Raw genomic sequence first — 17,022 nt, 5'->3', positions numbered from 1 at the left:
GGGGTTAATGATTTTTATAGTTTTTTTGGTCTTACTTTTAACATGTTTAGAAACTAGCTAATCTCCATACTCTATTCTTTCACAACAGTTCTTAAAACATTTGTTATTGAAAATATATATTTTCTCCTAAATATAAAACATCTACCACATATCTACATATGTATGTGCATACATACATACATGTATAGATGGGCAGATACCAGCGAGCAAACTATTTTGATTGTCATGTTATTCAATATTTGTCAAATATTGATTTAATTAAACAAGAAAACACAACGTCAGCAACAGCAAAATATTTATAACTGCACAAGTACATATGTCTGTACATATGTATACTATATTTATACTCATATACGCACGCTCCCTCGCTCATATTCTACTCACTGCCCTCAATTTGTATATTTTGTATATGCCACGATATCAACACCTACGCCAACAACACGTTCAGCGATTCCCCCAATCAGACAGCGGAACGGCAGCAGCAGCGACCAGCGAGCGCAAGCTCAGCCACAAGCGTTCACATCTTATCGGCGACCAGCGACCGTTCCAACACCACAAACACCACCACCAGCTCCAGCGACAGCTACATATTTCTATACGCATATGTACATATGTGTGTTGAAAAAACAGCGACTTGAGTGGCAACAACAATAATAAAAGCAAAAGTTGTAAGAGCGACGCCAACGCCTCCTTGTCGGCTCAGTGTTTGCTACAGCGGATCCGTGAGTTTGCAAATAACACTACAAATTATGGTGCAATGTGCAAAAACATTTACACGCTGCGCCCAACAAAACACAAAAACAAAGTGGCAACAAGAGCAGCAGCAGTACTTGAGTGTTGCAGCAATGGCAAAAGCAGCCACGAACTCGCATATATAGATACATACATATGTATATGTATGTGTGTATATGCTTGTGCGCAGCATAATAATAAAACTACCAATAAAAGCTGCAGTGTCATAACAACAACAACAACAGCAACTAACTCAATAAGCATTTGAAAAAAAACAACAACAACTGCGGCTCCAGCATGAGAAAATGTGAAAAATGTAACTGCTTGCGCTGCCAGCCTGCGAGCGTGAGCGAGATGGCGACATTGTAAATAATTATAGCCGAAAGTGGGCGTTGAGTTGGTTGTGTGTGCGCTGGTGTGTCCATGTAACGCTTTGTTGGCACACAAATATTGCCAAGCGGCAATGCAGTTAATGCTGCTGTGCGAGGGGAACTGGCGCATTGTAGTATGTGTATGTGTGGGTTTGTGCATGAAGTGGGGAAACATTTTCAGATTTTTGTAGAGCTTGCAGCAATGCGCAAAAAGCACAACAAATAAAAACAATGCAGTTACAAGCATAAGCAAATACGGGCATAAACATGTGTTGTATTTATGTATGTATGTATGTATGTATGTATATGTGTGTCAATGTATGGAGCGAGCACAAAATAATAAATAATGAATGTAAAAAGGGCAATCACAGTCGCTGCATTAAGTTTGCAACCAGCAATTAATTAATTAAAAAATAATTTCAAACTTATGTTTAAATTTTTACTGTTAGATATGCATGTACTTCAGTGCGGAAAATGTGTTGCATCTATGTATTTATGTATGTATGTATGTAAATATCCGTTATGATAGATTTTTTTCTAATTGGATTTAGAACAATTTCTTAAAATAAAATATTGGGTAGTCGAAAAAGTCTTTTCGTATTTCTAATCAAACTTCAATTTATTTTTTTTATATTTCTACTAATAAATGAATAAACAAATATGTACCATTTTGGTGGACCACTATTTGCCATTTTTCCGCTAGAGACATTATTCCATCAGTGTAAAACTTTCAGAGGTGTAAATCGAAATTCTGAAATTTCCAGAACGGAAGTGAGCAAATTTCAAAAATTTCGTTTGTTGCTTGTGTGGCATTCTTCCCTTTTTTATACAAAAATTTCGAAATATAGCGAATTTCCTTATTATTTTCACTAATTTTTGTATAGCTGTAACTTTTTTTCGACTTCCCCGGATTTTATTTTTATTTCGGGTTAAATGAGGCTTTAAATCTCACCTTTGCAACACTATATGGTATGACACAATTTGATTGGTAGCACTGGAGATATACGACTGCAACGACATCTATTGACAAAATACGAAAATACTTTTTCGACTACCCAATATTTATTAATAAAATATGGTACGATAATCGGCGAATCATTTTGTGTCCATTGATCTACAGAAAGACCGCTGAAAAAAATGAAGTGTGTCTGGCAGCGAGGAAGATTTTTCTGTTAAAAATTATCTAAAATAAAAAAAAAATTAATATTTGAATTCAGTTAATGATCGAAAACTGGTAAAATTTTGCTTTTTGACAAAATGGCGACTTTCCTAAAAAGAAAATATTTTTTTGCGATAAAATTTACAATTCGAAGTGACTTTAGAAATCTAAATTGTTTTCAAAAATCTTTCGTTCAAAGCCTGAGAAATACATACATATATCTAAGAAGAGCGTGAGAAAATTTCGATCCGATCATATCAAATGTTTCGAAGAAATTTGTCTTATATACTCCAAAGGAAGCGTTTCGCGAAAAACGCATTGATAACCGGAAGTTAAGAAATTTATTACCAGAGTTCGTGATCGACTTGGTTAGTTCCAATAATTTAGTTTTCGGTTGATGTTATAAAATAATTAATAACTTTTAGTACATTGTGAGGTCTGAAGTGATCTGGTTGAAGAACCTATACTCCTCTAGACTTATTGTCTCTAAAATACAATAATAAGTCTAAGAAAACGTGAATTGCGAACTCAAACTTTTCTAAAACTGTGTTTTTTGTGTAAAACCCCCCAAAAAAGCAAAACAAAAATCAAAAGTTCCAATTTGTTCACCAACTTTTATGAAAAAGTGTACGAGAAAATAAAACAATCGGAAAAAAGCCGTCGTTGAAAACAACAAACGAGTGCCACGTCAATTGCAATTAGCGCAAACAGCGCTGACAGTGCCAATAGCAATAACAAGAGCAACTACAAAAGCAATAACGACAAAAACACAACACCAGCGCAAAATAGTGCAAGCAAAAAGGCAGTAAACGCGCTCAGAAGAGAGTGAGTCCGTACAAGCAAATGAACGACCGCCATTGGCCACAGCTGCAATGGGATAAACGGCACATAAGAAAGCAACAACAATGCGTGCGATCCACAAATCCGATTGGCTGCATCCGATAGGAAATGCAATGGTGTTAGTGAGTATTGGACAATGGTTAAGTGAAACCGAGGGTTGCTTGCTTGGAATTATATTCAAATTAGCGGTGATGGTGTAGTGGTGTGCACAAGGTTGTAAATTGCTGTGTATATGTGTAGTGTAGGGCATATGGTTGTTAGTGTTCTGCATGTGGTTGTAGTGCTGTAGTGGTGGTGGCGGTTCCGCTGGCGAAAGATTACATGTTAACAAAGCAAGGCGGTGCGCACACAGCCATTGAGCCATGTGGTCGAACCGGTCGCACAGAACTCTCCAATACGCCATACACACACACACATGCGCATGCATACAAACACAGACGCAAGCGCGCATTGTATATGTATGAATGAAAACGAGTTTGCCTTTGTGCTGCCAGCCAAGTCAGAGAGGTGTCAATTTTAGTCTACAATAAACGACGAGACGTGTTAGATGTGTTGCTGGCGCGGTTTCGAGGAAAACGCGTGAGAATTCGAGGAATTGTATAAGAAGAAAGAAAAAAAAAATGTTTTGAAGCAAATTAATGAGATTAGAAAATCAAAATTGAAAATTAACAAAAGCATATTACAAAGTGTGTGTTTGATAAACAAGAAGAGAGTGCAAAATTATAAAATACTTTAAGCGCCTATTTACCGTTACGAGCGCTAAGCACGAATACCAGCAAATGTTAGAACGCGTTTTAGTTAGATACAAGTGAAAGCGTGTTGCGCAAGCTTTGTGAACATAAAAAAAGTTAATAAAAAAATTTAAAAAAATTGTAAAAACAAAAAAAACTATAAACAACAACAATTTATTAAATGAAAATGGTAAAAGTCGCCGGCTTGCCACCGACGAATGCGATCAATGAACACCAAGCGCTCGCTTTAAGCTACAGTCAACACTTGCAACAACAACAACAACAGCAGCAGCAGAGTCAAAGCCCGCTTACGCTAAAACAGCAAAATACCGTTAATCAGCAGCAACAGCAACAACAACCAGCCACAACTATTAGTGCGCAAACCGCTTACACGCTGGCCGAATCCGCTTTGCAACACTCGCTGCTCTACAAGATGGCACGCACACCGCACCTCAAGTCCAGCTTCTCGATCAATTCGATCTTGCCCGAAACGCTGGAAGATCACCATCAACAACAGCAGCAACAACAGCAACATTCACCACAGCAGTCGCCACAACACCACGTACTGCACCAACTGCAACAACATCCAGCGTTGCAACAACAATATCCACTGCATTTGCAACAACAACAACACTATCCACCGCCGCATGATATCGACAGATATCGACGCATGCCACCGAATAGCTTTCTCCCCTGCCACTCACCGCTGGGTTCAGAGGAGCATGACGTCTCCGATGTGGAGTCCGATCTTGATGTGACGAGCATGTCGCCACCACCGCTGACGGAGGGTAGTGAAGTGAGCGCGCACAGCGCGGAGAATGGCAAACGGAAATATCGACGCAATGGACGCAACGGACGCATTGGCGGCGGCGCTGTTGGTCATGCGGATGAAAGTGCCGACAGCGAATTGGATGGCGGCGAGGAGGATGTGTTGGCTGATGTGTGTGAAGGTGAGCTTGATGGTGGCGTGGATGAGGAATGTGAAGAGGAGGACGTGGACTGTGATGCGGAGGGCGAAGGTGACGGTAATGCCGATGGTGAGGGTGGCGATGCAGAGAAGTCTGCGGATGGCAAAACGACGACCGATAAGAAGGGTAATGAGAAGCCACCATACTCCTACAATGCGCTGATCATGATGGCCATACGGCAGAGTTCGGAAAAGCGGCTAACGCTGAACGGCATCTACGAGTATATCATGACGAATTTTCCGTATTATCGTGACAATAAGCAGGGCTGGCAGAACTCGATACGGCACAATCTCAGCTTGAATAAATGTTTCGTGAAGGTGCCACGGCACTACGATGATCCCGGCAAAGGTAACTATTGGATGTTGGATCCGTCGGCAGAGGACGTGTTTATTGGTGGTTCGACGGGAAAATTGCGACGTCGCACAACGGCAGCATCACGTTCACGACTCGCCGCCTTCAAACGTTCGCTCATCGGTCCAATGTTTCCCGGTTTGGGTTATGCGCAATTTGGACAGTTTTTGTACCCACAACAAGCCGCAGCTACTGCGGCTGCACCCAGCCTACTGGCCAGCATGTACGGCCGTTACCATCCGTTTGTGCCGAAGAGTCCAGCGGCTGCGGCGGCAATGTCTATGCAATTCGGCGGTGGCGGCACACCCACGTCACCCGCCTCCGTTATGGCCAACTACAGCAGCGGCATGGAACGTCTGTTGGGCGCTATGCCACATCAGAATCATCCCGCTGCCGCAGCAGCGGCCACCAGTGAACTCTACCAGCGTCTACAATACCAGCAACTGTTGCAACAACATGCTGCCGCCGCGGCAATCGCCGCACATCAGCGTCATCAGCAACATTTGGCGGCTGGCGGCCCCGTGCCACCGCCGCTACACGCGCAACATTCGCCACATGCCCCACAGCATATGCAACATTTGGCAGCGGTGTCGCCACATCAGCAACAATTGCAACTCGGCGCACATATGGCCGCGCAACCTGCCTCACCCGGCCAACCGTTATCGCCGTCGGCTAGCGCATTGGGTGCGCCACCAGCAGCCGGCACAGCGGCGTTATCGCCCATACTCAAGCCGGTGACGGTGGTGGCGCGCAGCGACAGCTGAGTGGACGCACCTTATGCAGCAACCGAGGAGGCTGTATGTATATAGTTATAGTATATAACAGTATATATGTATCATATATAGTTGATAACAACTCCTAGTTAATTAAACGTAAGCAAATTTGTAAACTACGCTTATGACTTGCTTGTAGGATACGAAAAACGGCGTATCGTTCGGCAATCTTGAGTTATGCTCTTTTAGGCAAATGTCGCCATGGCGTCTGCTTTGCAAAGGCTTTGATTGTAAATTTAGCAAATTCATAAATCCATAAATCAGGAAAAAAATTGTAAATTGAAAAAAAAAAATAAAAAATCGAAAATTTAAAATTTGAAAAATTAAGAAATTGAAAAAAAAATTAAATTTAACATTACGCAAGAATATGAAGAAAATGCTTAAAGCAATTAGCGCATTGCTTTCGAGTATTTACCTTAACGCGATTTCTGTTTGAGCATGTATGTGTATGTATTTAGAAATATAAATAAAAACGGTTAGCTAGTAAAACGAAATTGAAAAATCAAAAAACAAAAAACGAATACGAGAAATAAAAATTATTTATTTATTAAAATTATAAACAAGCATATGTTTCTTTCGCTTGCTGAATACTTTTTGCATAGATTTTGGTTTAAGTTTTAAGTAAAGGGTGATAATTTCGAGGTTTCCTACTTTTCTTTAAGAAAAAATGTATATTATCATTCGAAAGAACATATTATTAGGATATAGGTAGTTAAATCGCGTATTGTGGCATCACCTTCGGTTGTTCGTGTGGTAGCGAGAATATTTGAGTAAATAGAAATTTTTGTTTTTGTAACATTTCCACTTATTTTTTGACACAGTTTTAGAAAAATTTCAACAAAAATCGTTTTCTCATCCAGTCTTCTGAGCAAAACAGTTTTAAGAGTAAATTTTCAGTGTTCAAATTCACTTGCTTAATAATGTCGAATCGAACAAACAACTGGCATAAAGTATAATTGGAAAAGCAAGCGTTTATATATATTTTTTGAGATATCTAAATACCAACTTATGCTGAATTTTCACTTTGTTGCTGCTTTTATCGGAAAAATATTCGTCATTTCCGACGTAGTTAATGGAAAAGTGGTCTGACCTATGTTAGCTTCTGAAAAAATGTGTGGACATACTGATTAGCGCAAGGTTGCCGCCTTTAGAACTTGGAAAAGATTTTGTTTTATTTATAAAAAAATCGTACATATTATTTCGATTTACTATTACTTTTCCCAATTTATTTTAGAGACTTGTTGAGTTCATATATCGAGAGTTGTCTGGTATTTTGAAAAAATTTTTTGTATGGTTTTTATTTTTTTATTTCAAGGAAATACATATATTTTTCACTCTAAATGTAGAAACGTTATCTATCTGTTTATTCGCCGCGCCACGTAATTCTATTAATAATTTTTTTAGACAATTTTTAATTACTTTAATATAATTCATAAAAAAAGCTAAAAAATCATCGTTTTTCCCAATGTGTTATTCTTATATTATCGGGGTTCCAATAGTGACAATATGATTTCTAAGTGTCGTGATCTATAACTTAATTAAATAAAACTGTTGATTCTGGTGTGAAGAAAATCAGAAAAAATATATTCATGAAAAACCATTACATTCACCTAAATTGACAATTTGGTGTGGTTTGTTGAAAACATCGGTCCGTATTTCTTTCTAATTGAAGTTGGTGACACTGCAACTGTCAATGGAAAGCAGTATAGATCGCTGATAACCAACTTTTTATGGCCGCAGTTGGAAGAAGTTGATCTTAACAACATCTGGTTGCAACAAGACGAGGCTACGCGCCCCATGACATCCAAGTATTTGTGATTTAACACCATTAGACTACTTCTTGCGAGGTTATTTGAACTCATTGGTTTTTAGCAACAAACCAGACTCTCTTCAAGCTTTAGAAGTCAATATTGAATGTTCTTATCACGACAAAAATTGGGTTCATCGAATTCGTTCCTGCATAATAAGTCATGAATGCCAAAATGTTATATTCAGAAAACGGTCAACGGTCAAAGTCAAGACCTTCTAAGGAAAGGCTTTTTCTTTGACAATAATTTTCGAATAAATTATTCAGATCGAACCACAATGTTTATGCTACCATCGGTAGTGATCGATTATGTTTTCAGATTAAGTTAATTAAGCCTCTAGTCAAAAGGCGCGAATTTTGAGGGTTTTTCGCCAATTAATATTATATTTATTATATATACTATACATTTTTTTATGTTTTCATATTTTGTTAAATTATATTTGGAGAGAACGTACACAAAACTGTTTTAAAAAATACATATTTTTGTTTCATTGAGTTCTACGTCCTTGAAGTAGAGGGGAAAATGGCCATATTTTGTCGCCATGATTTCTATCATTGAGGTCATCTGAGAAATAAAACAATTATCGATTCTTGATTAGTACGAATGTTGGTATATCAAGAAGCTGCAAAGATTTTTTATAAAATGGCGGGCTACTCAAAAACAAAGGCCGATTTTTTTTGCTTAAATTGTAATTTTGTTGAATTTTTTTTTTTAATTATTACAAGTTTAATTTTTTCATGTTCAATTACTTCATGTAATAGAGAGATATCTAAAAAATATTTCGGCCATATTTCAAGTAAATCGACTGATTAGAACTTGGTAAATGATGATAAATGCGGCATTTCAACCAAAAAAGTAGTTTCGAGGCAAACGCGTTTTAAGTTTCGTCCACAACTCAATCGATCCAGTTGCAACGCCACAAAAACGACTATTACTTCAAAAATAATTTGAATTTTGAAAAATCTTTTGTAAAAAAATTAGGGAGATATTAGAGATTTGAATATCTAAATTATAGAATATCTAGACTAGGTTACCAACAATTACCCTACCTTAATAGTTGATATAAGAAATGCACCGGTGAAGTGTATTCGGTTTCGCTGCAGCCGAGGTAAACGTTTTTTGTTGATTTTTTTAAGAAAGTGTTATACTTCTAAAAACACACTTTTTATATAGAATCTTAATATATGATTACAAACAATTAGCTGCTTTTAACTATGAATCTCAACGAACTATTACTGAGAAGGAACATGTTAAAATAAAAAGCTAAAATGTGAAGGAATTTTAAAGAATATAAAGTAAATATTTTTTCTCTAAATTTTTTATAAACCCATTTTTCGAGATATAACATATCCAATTTTTAATTTTTTTTATAAAAACTCGGTTTTATAATTCATCACAAAATGTGATAAGGCATAAACTAGTTAAAAATTAGTTTGTTAGCAAGGAATATCAAAGTTTTTTCAATTTTTTTCTTCAGAGTGATCCATTTCGAAATTCCCATCTTTTTAAAGAAAACACAAGGAAACTTCAAATTTAATAAGGAGTGTTTATTATCATTCGAAAGAATATTCTTCGGGCAAATTTTTTTTTGAAGAATATCTTTGCCCAATGTTGAGTCCAATTTTCGATGACTCGTTTGAGCATTTCGACTGTTAACGAGCGAAGGGCATGTGATGTTTGTTTCTGGATGAAATGGCAGCTCTTGAATCTTTTTATATTGCTCTTCTTCCAAAATGCGGCAATTTTGCTTTTCTACCCACCTATTGAGCCAGAAATGGGCCAGAAACGTGGGATCTTCTTGAAAGTTTTCAAAAGTTCATAGGTCGAAGCGATGTCGTTTGGGAAGGTCGATCGACTTCAAACCTTGCACAAGCTGTATTTTGTGAAAGCGTATTTAAGATCTCCACGTAGAATGCGCCAAGGGGTTCCATACGTCAGTCCGAGTTGCTGCAACCGCGCTGATTCGACTACCCGTGGTATTCGTATACACTCTCAGCTACGGCTGCTATATTTTTTTTACTGTGTGCTGGACGGTCGAATCTGTCGGTCGAATATTATCCAATAACGATTGCTGGATCTCAAGAAAGGTGATGGCGTTGTGAATAGTACGCTCGATAGGTCAATTATGTTGACCATAAGTGCTTAACTTATTCTTTACAGAACGTGAATTTTCGTACTTAAGTTTAACGATTTCTAAACGTTGTTGAGGTGTATGTCTTTCCATGATGAAAGGCCAAACAATACTGAACTAAACATGATAGCTTGATAATTTTATATTTTTAAATTTTCTTCAAATGTCAGACTGTTTTATTTACAATGTATTAAAATAAATATAAAATTTAAAGATATGGTGAATATAACTGCAATATTTAACTATACAATAGTTAATTATTAGAAAAGGTTTCAGTGTTGAAATGTTATTGCCACTGCAATTATTTATTTTATTATTAATTTCATCAAAAACATATCAAATAACAGATTCAACAATAATTAAATCTTAATACATTCTGCCCCCAAACTTTGTAGTAAAAGTTTTCTCACCATTATAAACTTTTATTGCGTGCAAAGGATGTATACATACATACATATACATACCTACATACTATGTAAATACATACCTACACCCGCTAAAAAATCATATTAACTTGCTTCGTATTATCTGCAAATCTTCGCCACATTTCACGCCTCGTTAATTGAACTGCTTCCAATTTGGATTAATCTGTTGGCGAGACAAATGTAGAATAAACGAAATTCCACTGAACGGAATTCCGTTGGAAATGAGAAGTAATGTCATCTTAACAGGAAGTGCCTAATAAACGCACAATAATGCCGTTAAGTGTGCCGTTCTTCGGCGCTGATATAATTTTACGACATTTGTAGCTTCGCGCGCCGGAGTCGCAAGCGTTTAAGTGTCGGAGCGCCGCGGCGACGGACGGACGGCTTTGTCAAATCAATTTCAATCATGTGATTCATTTGGACGCGTAACTGTTTTGTGTGTAGGCGTGACAATTACAACAAAAATAATTTAATTTCTTATTTGTGATGTGTTAAGGCAGTTGATTAATCTGTGTAATTTTCGACGCGCCGCTGATTCAGTTAAGCAGTTGGGTTGGAGAATTTAGTGAACCGAGCAAACTGAGTTTACAGCAGCGCATCGTTCGTTCTACCTTTTCACTGTTTGGCGCCAATTGGAGATTCCAATTGTAGCCAGGTTCTTCTCCACCTTAGGAGGTCTTATTTTTCCTCTGCTTCCCCCGCCGGGTACTGCGTCGAATACCCTCAGAGCTGGGATGTTTTCATCCATACGGACGACTTGAGCTAGTTAGCTAGCTAGCCACCGTTCTTAATTCGCTGAACTATGTCAATGTCGTGGCTATTTCCGGATCGTATAACTCGTACAGCTCATCGTTTCCTCGAATGCGGTATTCGCTGTTGCCAATGCGCAAATGACCATATATTTTCCGCAGAACCTAACTCGTAACGCTGACTCATGAGATGTCTCCATTGTCCATGCCTCTGCACCATATAGCAGGACGAGGATGATGAGTGACTTTTAAACAGGAGAGGACTTTACTTCTCACTATTATCAATATTGAGTTTAATCGGTCTAAAATTAAAGTTTTATTGAGAAGAGTCGTAAAATATAAGGACTTGCTCAGACTCTTAAGACAGAGTTCATTGTAATTAAGTCGTCAACTCCGTCTGACAGTATTAAAACAAAGAGGTTGACTTTAAGGTCAAGCTCCCTTGAAGAAAATGTTCTCTAATGGGTAACTAACTTTTTTGTACAGCTTTCCATTTTTCGATATCTCCTAGCCAGTATTATCTGAAGGTGCCTAATCTTTTCTGAAGCTATCGTTTGAATAACTTCTATTTGTTATAATTCTGAGCTGAAGTCTAGCATTTTCCTACAAATCAAACCCATTGACTGTTGGTCTAATGATAATCTTCATCTCAATTCTTTGACATTATAACCTTAGCTCGGTCTGCGAGACCCGAGAACACAAAACTTCGACAGTCACGCCTGTTCTATGCTTCAGTGGATCCTTCTATTGAATTTGTGAACTGCTTTGTATCTGTTGTTCACCCATGGCTCTCAGGTCCAAGGAACTTTTTGCTGGAACATCGACCTTCACTCCAAGGTTTTTATGCGCTTAACTATATTCATGTTGCCGTAGAGCTCATACACTTCGTGGTTCCATCTTCGGAATTCATGGCTCACGTGGACGGCTCTAAAGAACTTACAAGGAACAGTTCCCTCTAATGCATCAAATGTTTCCTTATCTCATCATCTGATAATTACGTAATTTCTATAGTCATAATTCGTAAAAGACTTCCATAAGGCTTCGCAAGAGCTTCAGTGGAGTCTTTCTTAAACGCAACTTTCGCTTTATAAGTTTTAAAGACAACCATAATTATAAGAAGAGAAAGAGAGAAAAAAAGATAGAGAGAGACAGAAAGATTTTTTAATTCAGGCCACGCACTTCTGCTAGTTCGCATTCTGCTTCTTCACCTGATCAGTCCAACATCGAATACTTTCAGAGCTGGATTGTTTTCGTCAATTCGACGACATGACCTTGCCAGCGTAGCCGCAGTCTTTTAATTCGTTGAACTATGTCAATTTCGTCTTACCGAACTTCTCGGAGAGGTTCTTCTCGATCTTTACGGAGCTTTTGGTATTGCTTATTGTCAGTTTACACAGCCGTATTAGTTTTGCGGGGATCTGGGGATCGATGGATCGACTTCTCACTTTAGCTCGCTTTCAAACTGATGTTTTTGGCTACCCAGAGGATACTTGGTGAATGCCAGCATTCGAGAGAGGGGATTTTCATCGCAGTGGTTTGACAATGGGCCTCCTGAAAGCCTAGGTGCCTCGTCAGACAACCACACTATTTCCCTACATATGTATGTATATTTATTCTACGGAAAAGTTTCTCAATTAAATTTACCGATCATGAAGAGGTGGCAGAAATCAAGTAAGACCTCTTAGTTTTAGCTTTTAATATTTAAAAAGTTATAAGACATAATTTCCAACGCGTTCAATTGTGCTGGATTATAAAATTATTGATTATAACTTATTATAATGATCTCAAATGAGAAATGGGCACGCAAACGTCAGTCGAATGACTGTCAATGCTTTTGAGCAAATATGCGGAATAAAATACGAGATGTTCCTAACCACCGCTATCTTCAGCTATCAGCAACTGTCACCAATCACACATTGCTCTTGTCTATGCCAAGCGCTTGCTGATCGGTCTACCCTGTCTGCTACAGGCGATGAACTATAAGTTACATAGATTATGGTCAATTGTTGCTGTCATTTTGCAGTTGCACATTTCAATTGAGACTAGTGGAAATGCGCGCGCGACGAACACATTTGCGTCAGCCGCGACGATCGGGATCGCGATTGAAAAGCTAACGATCGCGCTGTGGCCAGCGATGCTGAAGACGGCGCTGCCGCGGCAGGGCGCTGTACGGTGAACGCCGACGGGCGAGCGATTACCTTTGAAGAACACGGACTTTGAAGCGTTTGTTTTGAAATGTCTACGACGCTTTTATATATTTTAAATAGCAACAACGGGCATATTAATGTTGACGGCTGCGATGACGACGCTGTCAAGCGGCTGCGCGTAATCTCGTACAGTTTATCCAATTCAATTCACTTTACTTTAATTTCGTTTGAATTGAGGCAACGCATGCCAGCGTCGTTCGCTAGACGTCCGTCTCTTGGCAAGGCGTGAGGACGCTGGAGGTAGCAAAGGAAGACGCTGAGCGCCGTAAGCGCGCGCTTGTTTGTGTGCGTACGAGTCGCTGCGGTAGTTGCGGGCGCGCGGTTTGCGCGGCGCATGCGTCGCCTGTTCCTGGTATTATCAACTTTAAGATGCTGATTACTTGCCGCAACTCGACTCGACTCAATTTGTTAATATTATATGTAATTTAGTGCCAGCTGTGTCAGTTATTGCTACTATATATTTGCTGTTGTTGTTGTTGTTGTTGTGCCTTTAGTTTTTTTGCAGCGTGCATTGCACACTTTAGTATCAGATTTGCTGGCAACACAATTTCATTCAACTTGCCAATTATGTGCTCATTATTCAATCAAACTAAATTTATTTGTTTGTCCATGTTTTCTTATAGCTCAACTACAACAATAAGAACAACAAGAACAACAATGAAAAGTGAAAAATACCCAAGTAGACAGAGTATACTAATAAAGAAATGTGGGGAATTATTAAAAAATATATTCTTTGAGCGTGTGTAAGGGAATGTGAGCACTGGTGGTTGTGGGCGGCTTTGGAATTTCCTGACCGTAGGTATGATTTTACTTATTTTTGCGGAAATACTTTTACTTGGAAAAAAAATTATGTTTATTGAAGTGTCTAGTATTTGCTTAGGCGTCTATTTCGAACGTAATAATACAGATTTGTATTCAATTATATATGTATATGAATAGTTATTTATTATTATTTTTTTTTTCTGTCAGTCCGGGTCAAATTTGATCACATGGGGTATATTTGAAAGATACGTTAGATAGAACGAGAATTTTTTGAAACTTCTACAGAAGACTGGATTCCAGGCCACAAAAGAATTTTTGTAGACCAATTAGTTGAAAAGATTGTCAAAAGTGTCACCTGTGTGGAAACCAGTACAGGATATACGAAAGTCACTAAAAACGATATACAATGAATTTCCGAAAGTGTTTAAACACAGATCAGGGCGAGATGAATGCCTTAAGGTCATCCAGGCCTCCAAAAATCATGTGCAAGAGCTTCGCAGAAAAACACACAGGCTTTTTGCTCTTACGGTCTCGACAGGACTGCCGGACGGTTGTTGGTCTCTTGACAGGTCACATGCGCACCGAATGGGTATAAGTAACGACGATACATACAGTAAGTGTATCTACCTAGGCATGAGAGAGACGCTGGAACATCTCTTATGCTTCCTTTTAGCATTAACTAGATTTCGTCTAAAATATCTAGGAGCTTCGCAGTTCAATGGACTGGATGAAGTATCAAAATTAGATATCAAGTCGCACTTAAAGGTCACAAAAAGCGTTGACATTCTGTATGATAAACACTTCAGTTCAAATTAAAGTGAACCTCCTTTTGGCACTGGACCGGAAGGTCTATGTATGACATGAAAGCCGGCCAGTTTAACTTAACCTAACCTCTACTATGTATGACGTGCTTCTCGATGTTATTCAAAAAAAAAAGTAGGGATGATGTGATTTCATAATTTTGGTTGGAGTTTGTAGTCATATTGGAAAATATTGGAAACGACCTTCATTTCGGCATTACTATTATTAATGAGTCTAGTGAGTTTATCCAAAAATAATTGTAATCGCTTCATGAAATAAGTTCAGTTGATATATGGGCTCCAAGAAAATATCATACTCAGTAAGAATTCTTGATGTAGCGATTACAAAAAGGGTGATTAAGTTCCATTGGACACTGTTTGTCGTAAACACTTTTTTGTCAGGTTATACAAGAGTCAGTTTTTACCGTCGTATTAGTTTTGCGGGGATACCAATTTCAGATATGGCAGCATAAAGGCAGCTCCTTTTGTGCTTTCAAAAGCAGCTTTGAAATCGACGAAGAGGTGGTGTGTGTCGTTTCTCCTTTCACAGGTCTTTTTCAAGATTCCATAGACCAGGTGGAGAAGGATCTGGCTACACTCCAATGTGTCTACGACAATAAAAGTGAGATACAAGAGTCAAAAAATAATAATCTTGTCAGATCTTATAACGGGATTTTGAAGAATGAAAGAATCTCTCTTAACAATTTTTTAAGATATTTATGATTTCTGGTTATCTTTAGGGGTGGGTTGCTTAAGAAGTCAATAATTTCCTCAGAACGTTTTCTTTTTCACACAAAATTTTTTTAAATGATTTTTTTTGCGAAAAAAAATATTATTTTCTTTTTCAAATTTATATGCATATACATATATACATACATTTACAGACAAATTGCGAAGTACCAACAGCCGCTATCCATTGTTTGTCCCTCTGCATAATTGCAATCATTAAACGCCACTGCGGCGCGGCCCATAGCTTCGGCTCTGGCGTTTGTCGGCTCAAAACCTTTGCGGCTGTGAAATTAAAAGCCAAACTAAGCATAATTTGTTAACAATCGCACAAAGCCGAGTGTTTGGCAACGTGCCGCTTGTGTGGAGGCATTGCGCGTAACGCATCGTAATAAACACCTCTTTTTCGGTGGTGACCAAACAATAACCACGCCACTAACAATGCCCCCCGAGTAAGCGCAACATGCCATGAAAAAATAAAAACGAAAAAACGAAGACAAATGAAACTGTAGAGTCAGCGAATTATGCAGCGCTTTGTGCCACTTGGCTTGGCAATTTTGCGCGAGCTTTGCCACACCGGGCCCCTCAGCTCAGCGGCAGCTCTAAGGGCGGCGTTTTGTTTTGGCCTCTGTTTTTACTAATTTGACTAAGCATTCGCTTTGAGCCGAATAGCGCCAGCACTACTGCCGCCGTCTCTGCCACTGCGTCTACCGAATGGCCGCTTTGGTGCACGTTTTGACTGACAGCGCCTATTGTTCGTTGCGACCGTGCGAACGTGTCTACATTGGCGAGTTTTGAGTGGTGAGTGTCGTTGCGCTCCAATTTCGGACATTGCAATCGCTTCGCTATAATTAAGTGCGGCACATGAGACTGTCAGCCGATGGCTAAGAAAAAATAAGCGTGGACTGAAAAAAGACTTAGAGCTCACGTCTTTGTTGGTAATTTGAAATACAGTGTGCCTTTTTCTGCAAGAAAAGTTCGTGTTTGATGGAGAAAAAGCAAGGATGGATGTATTAAATGTGTTACCATTTTCCGGGGCGCGTTTGAGCTCAGAAAATCTTATAAGTTCGTAACTCTCAACCATGATCCAGTTGAAACTAATATAACTGTATCTAAAAACGAGTCTATAATAGATATCCATATTACTGGAACAGAACTGGTTGGTTTAGAGTCAAGAAAAACCGAGAAGAGCTGTAAAAAGCCTGTAAGAGTCATTGAGAATCTTTTGAAAATATTAAGAACTGGAGAGAATGACCGAGAGCCTATGATAATAGATAAGATACAGTGAGAACCAGAAAGTGTTGGAGTAAAGCCTACGATATTGATGTAGAAGTCGATAAAAGGCGAAACGGATTGAACCCGGATCCCCGAATCCAGCCAAGGACTGTCAATTTGGCGGCATTCTTCAAAATTATTTCAGGGATGCTTTCTGCCATTGCAACAAGAACAGGTAAAAGTCCATAGAGCCGATGAGATGGATCTGTGGAGA

General features: G+C 38.7%; 1 protein-coding gene across 1 annotated transcript; it reads left to right on the top strand.

Annotated features, from left to right (window-relative positions):
• Positions 1-3,636: 3,636 nt before the first annotated feature.
• On the top strand, positions 3,637-6,437 carry LOC120769374 (fork head domain transcription factor slp2). Its single transcript, XM_040096341.1, has one exon. It carries the CDS (start codon positions 4,015-4,017, stop codon positions 5,914-5,916), a length of 1,902 nt encoding a protein of 633 aa, XP_039952275.1. The 5' UTR covers positions 3,637-4,014; the 3' UTR covers positions 5,917-6,437.
• The last annotated feature ends 10,585 nt before the right edge of the window (positions 6,438-17,022 follow it).

Source organism: Bactrocera tryoni, chromosome 2 (assembly GCF_016617805.1).
Source record: "Bactrocera tryoni isolate S06 chromosome 2, CSIRO_BtryS06_freeze2, whole genome shotgun sequence".
Lineage (NCBI taxonomy): Eukaryota > Metazoa > Arthropoda > Insecta > Diptera > Tephritidae > Bactrocera > Bactrocera tryoni.
The sequence above is the reverse complement of the archived record's forward strand: the minus strand, read 5'-3'. Positions and strand labels throughout refer to the sequence as shown.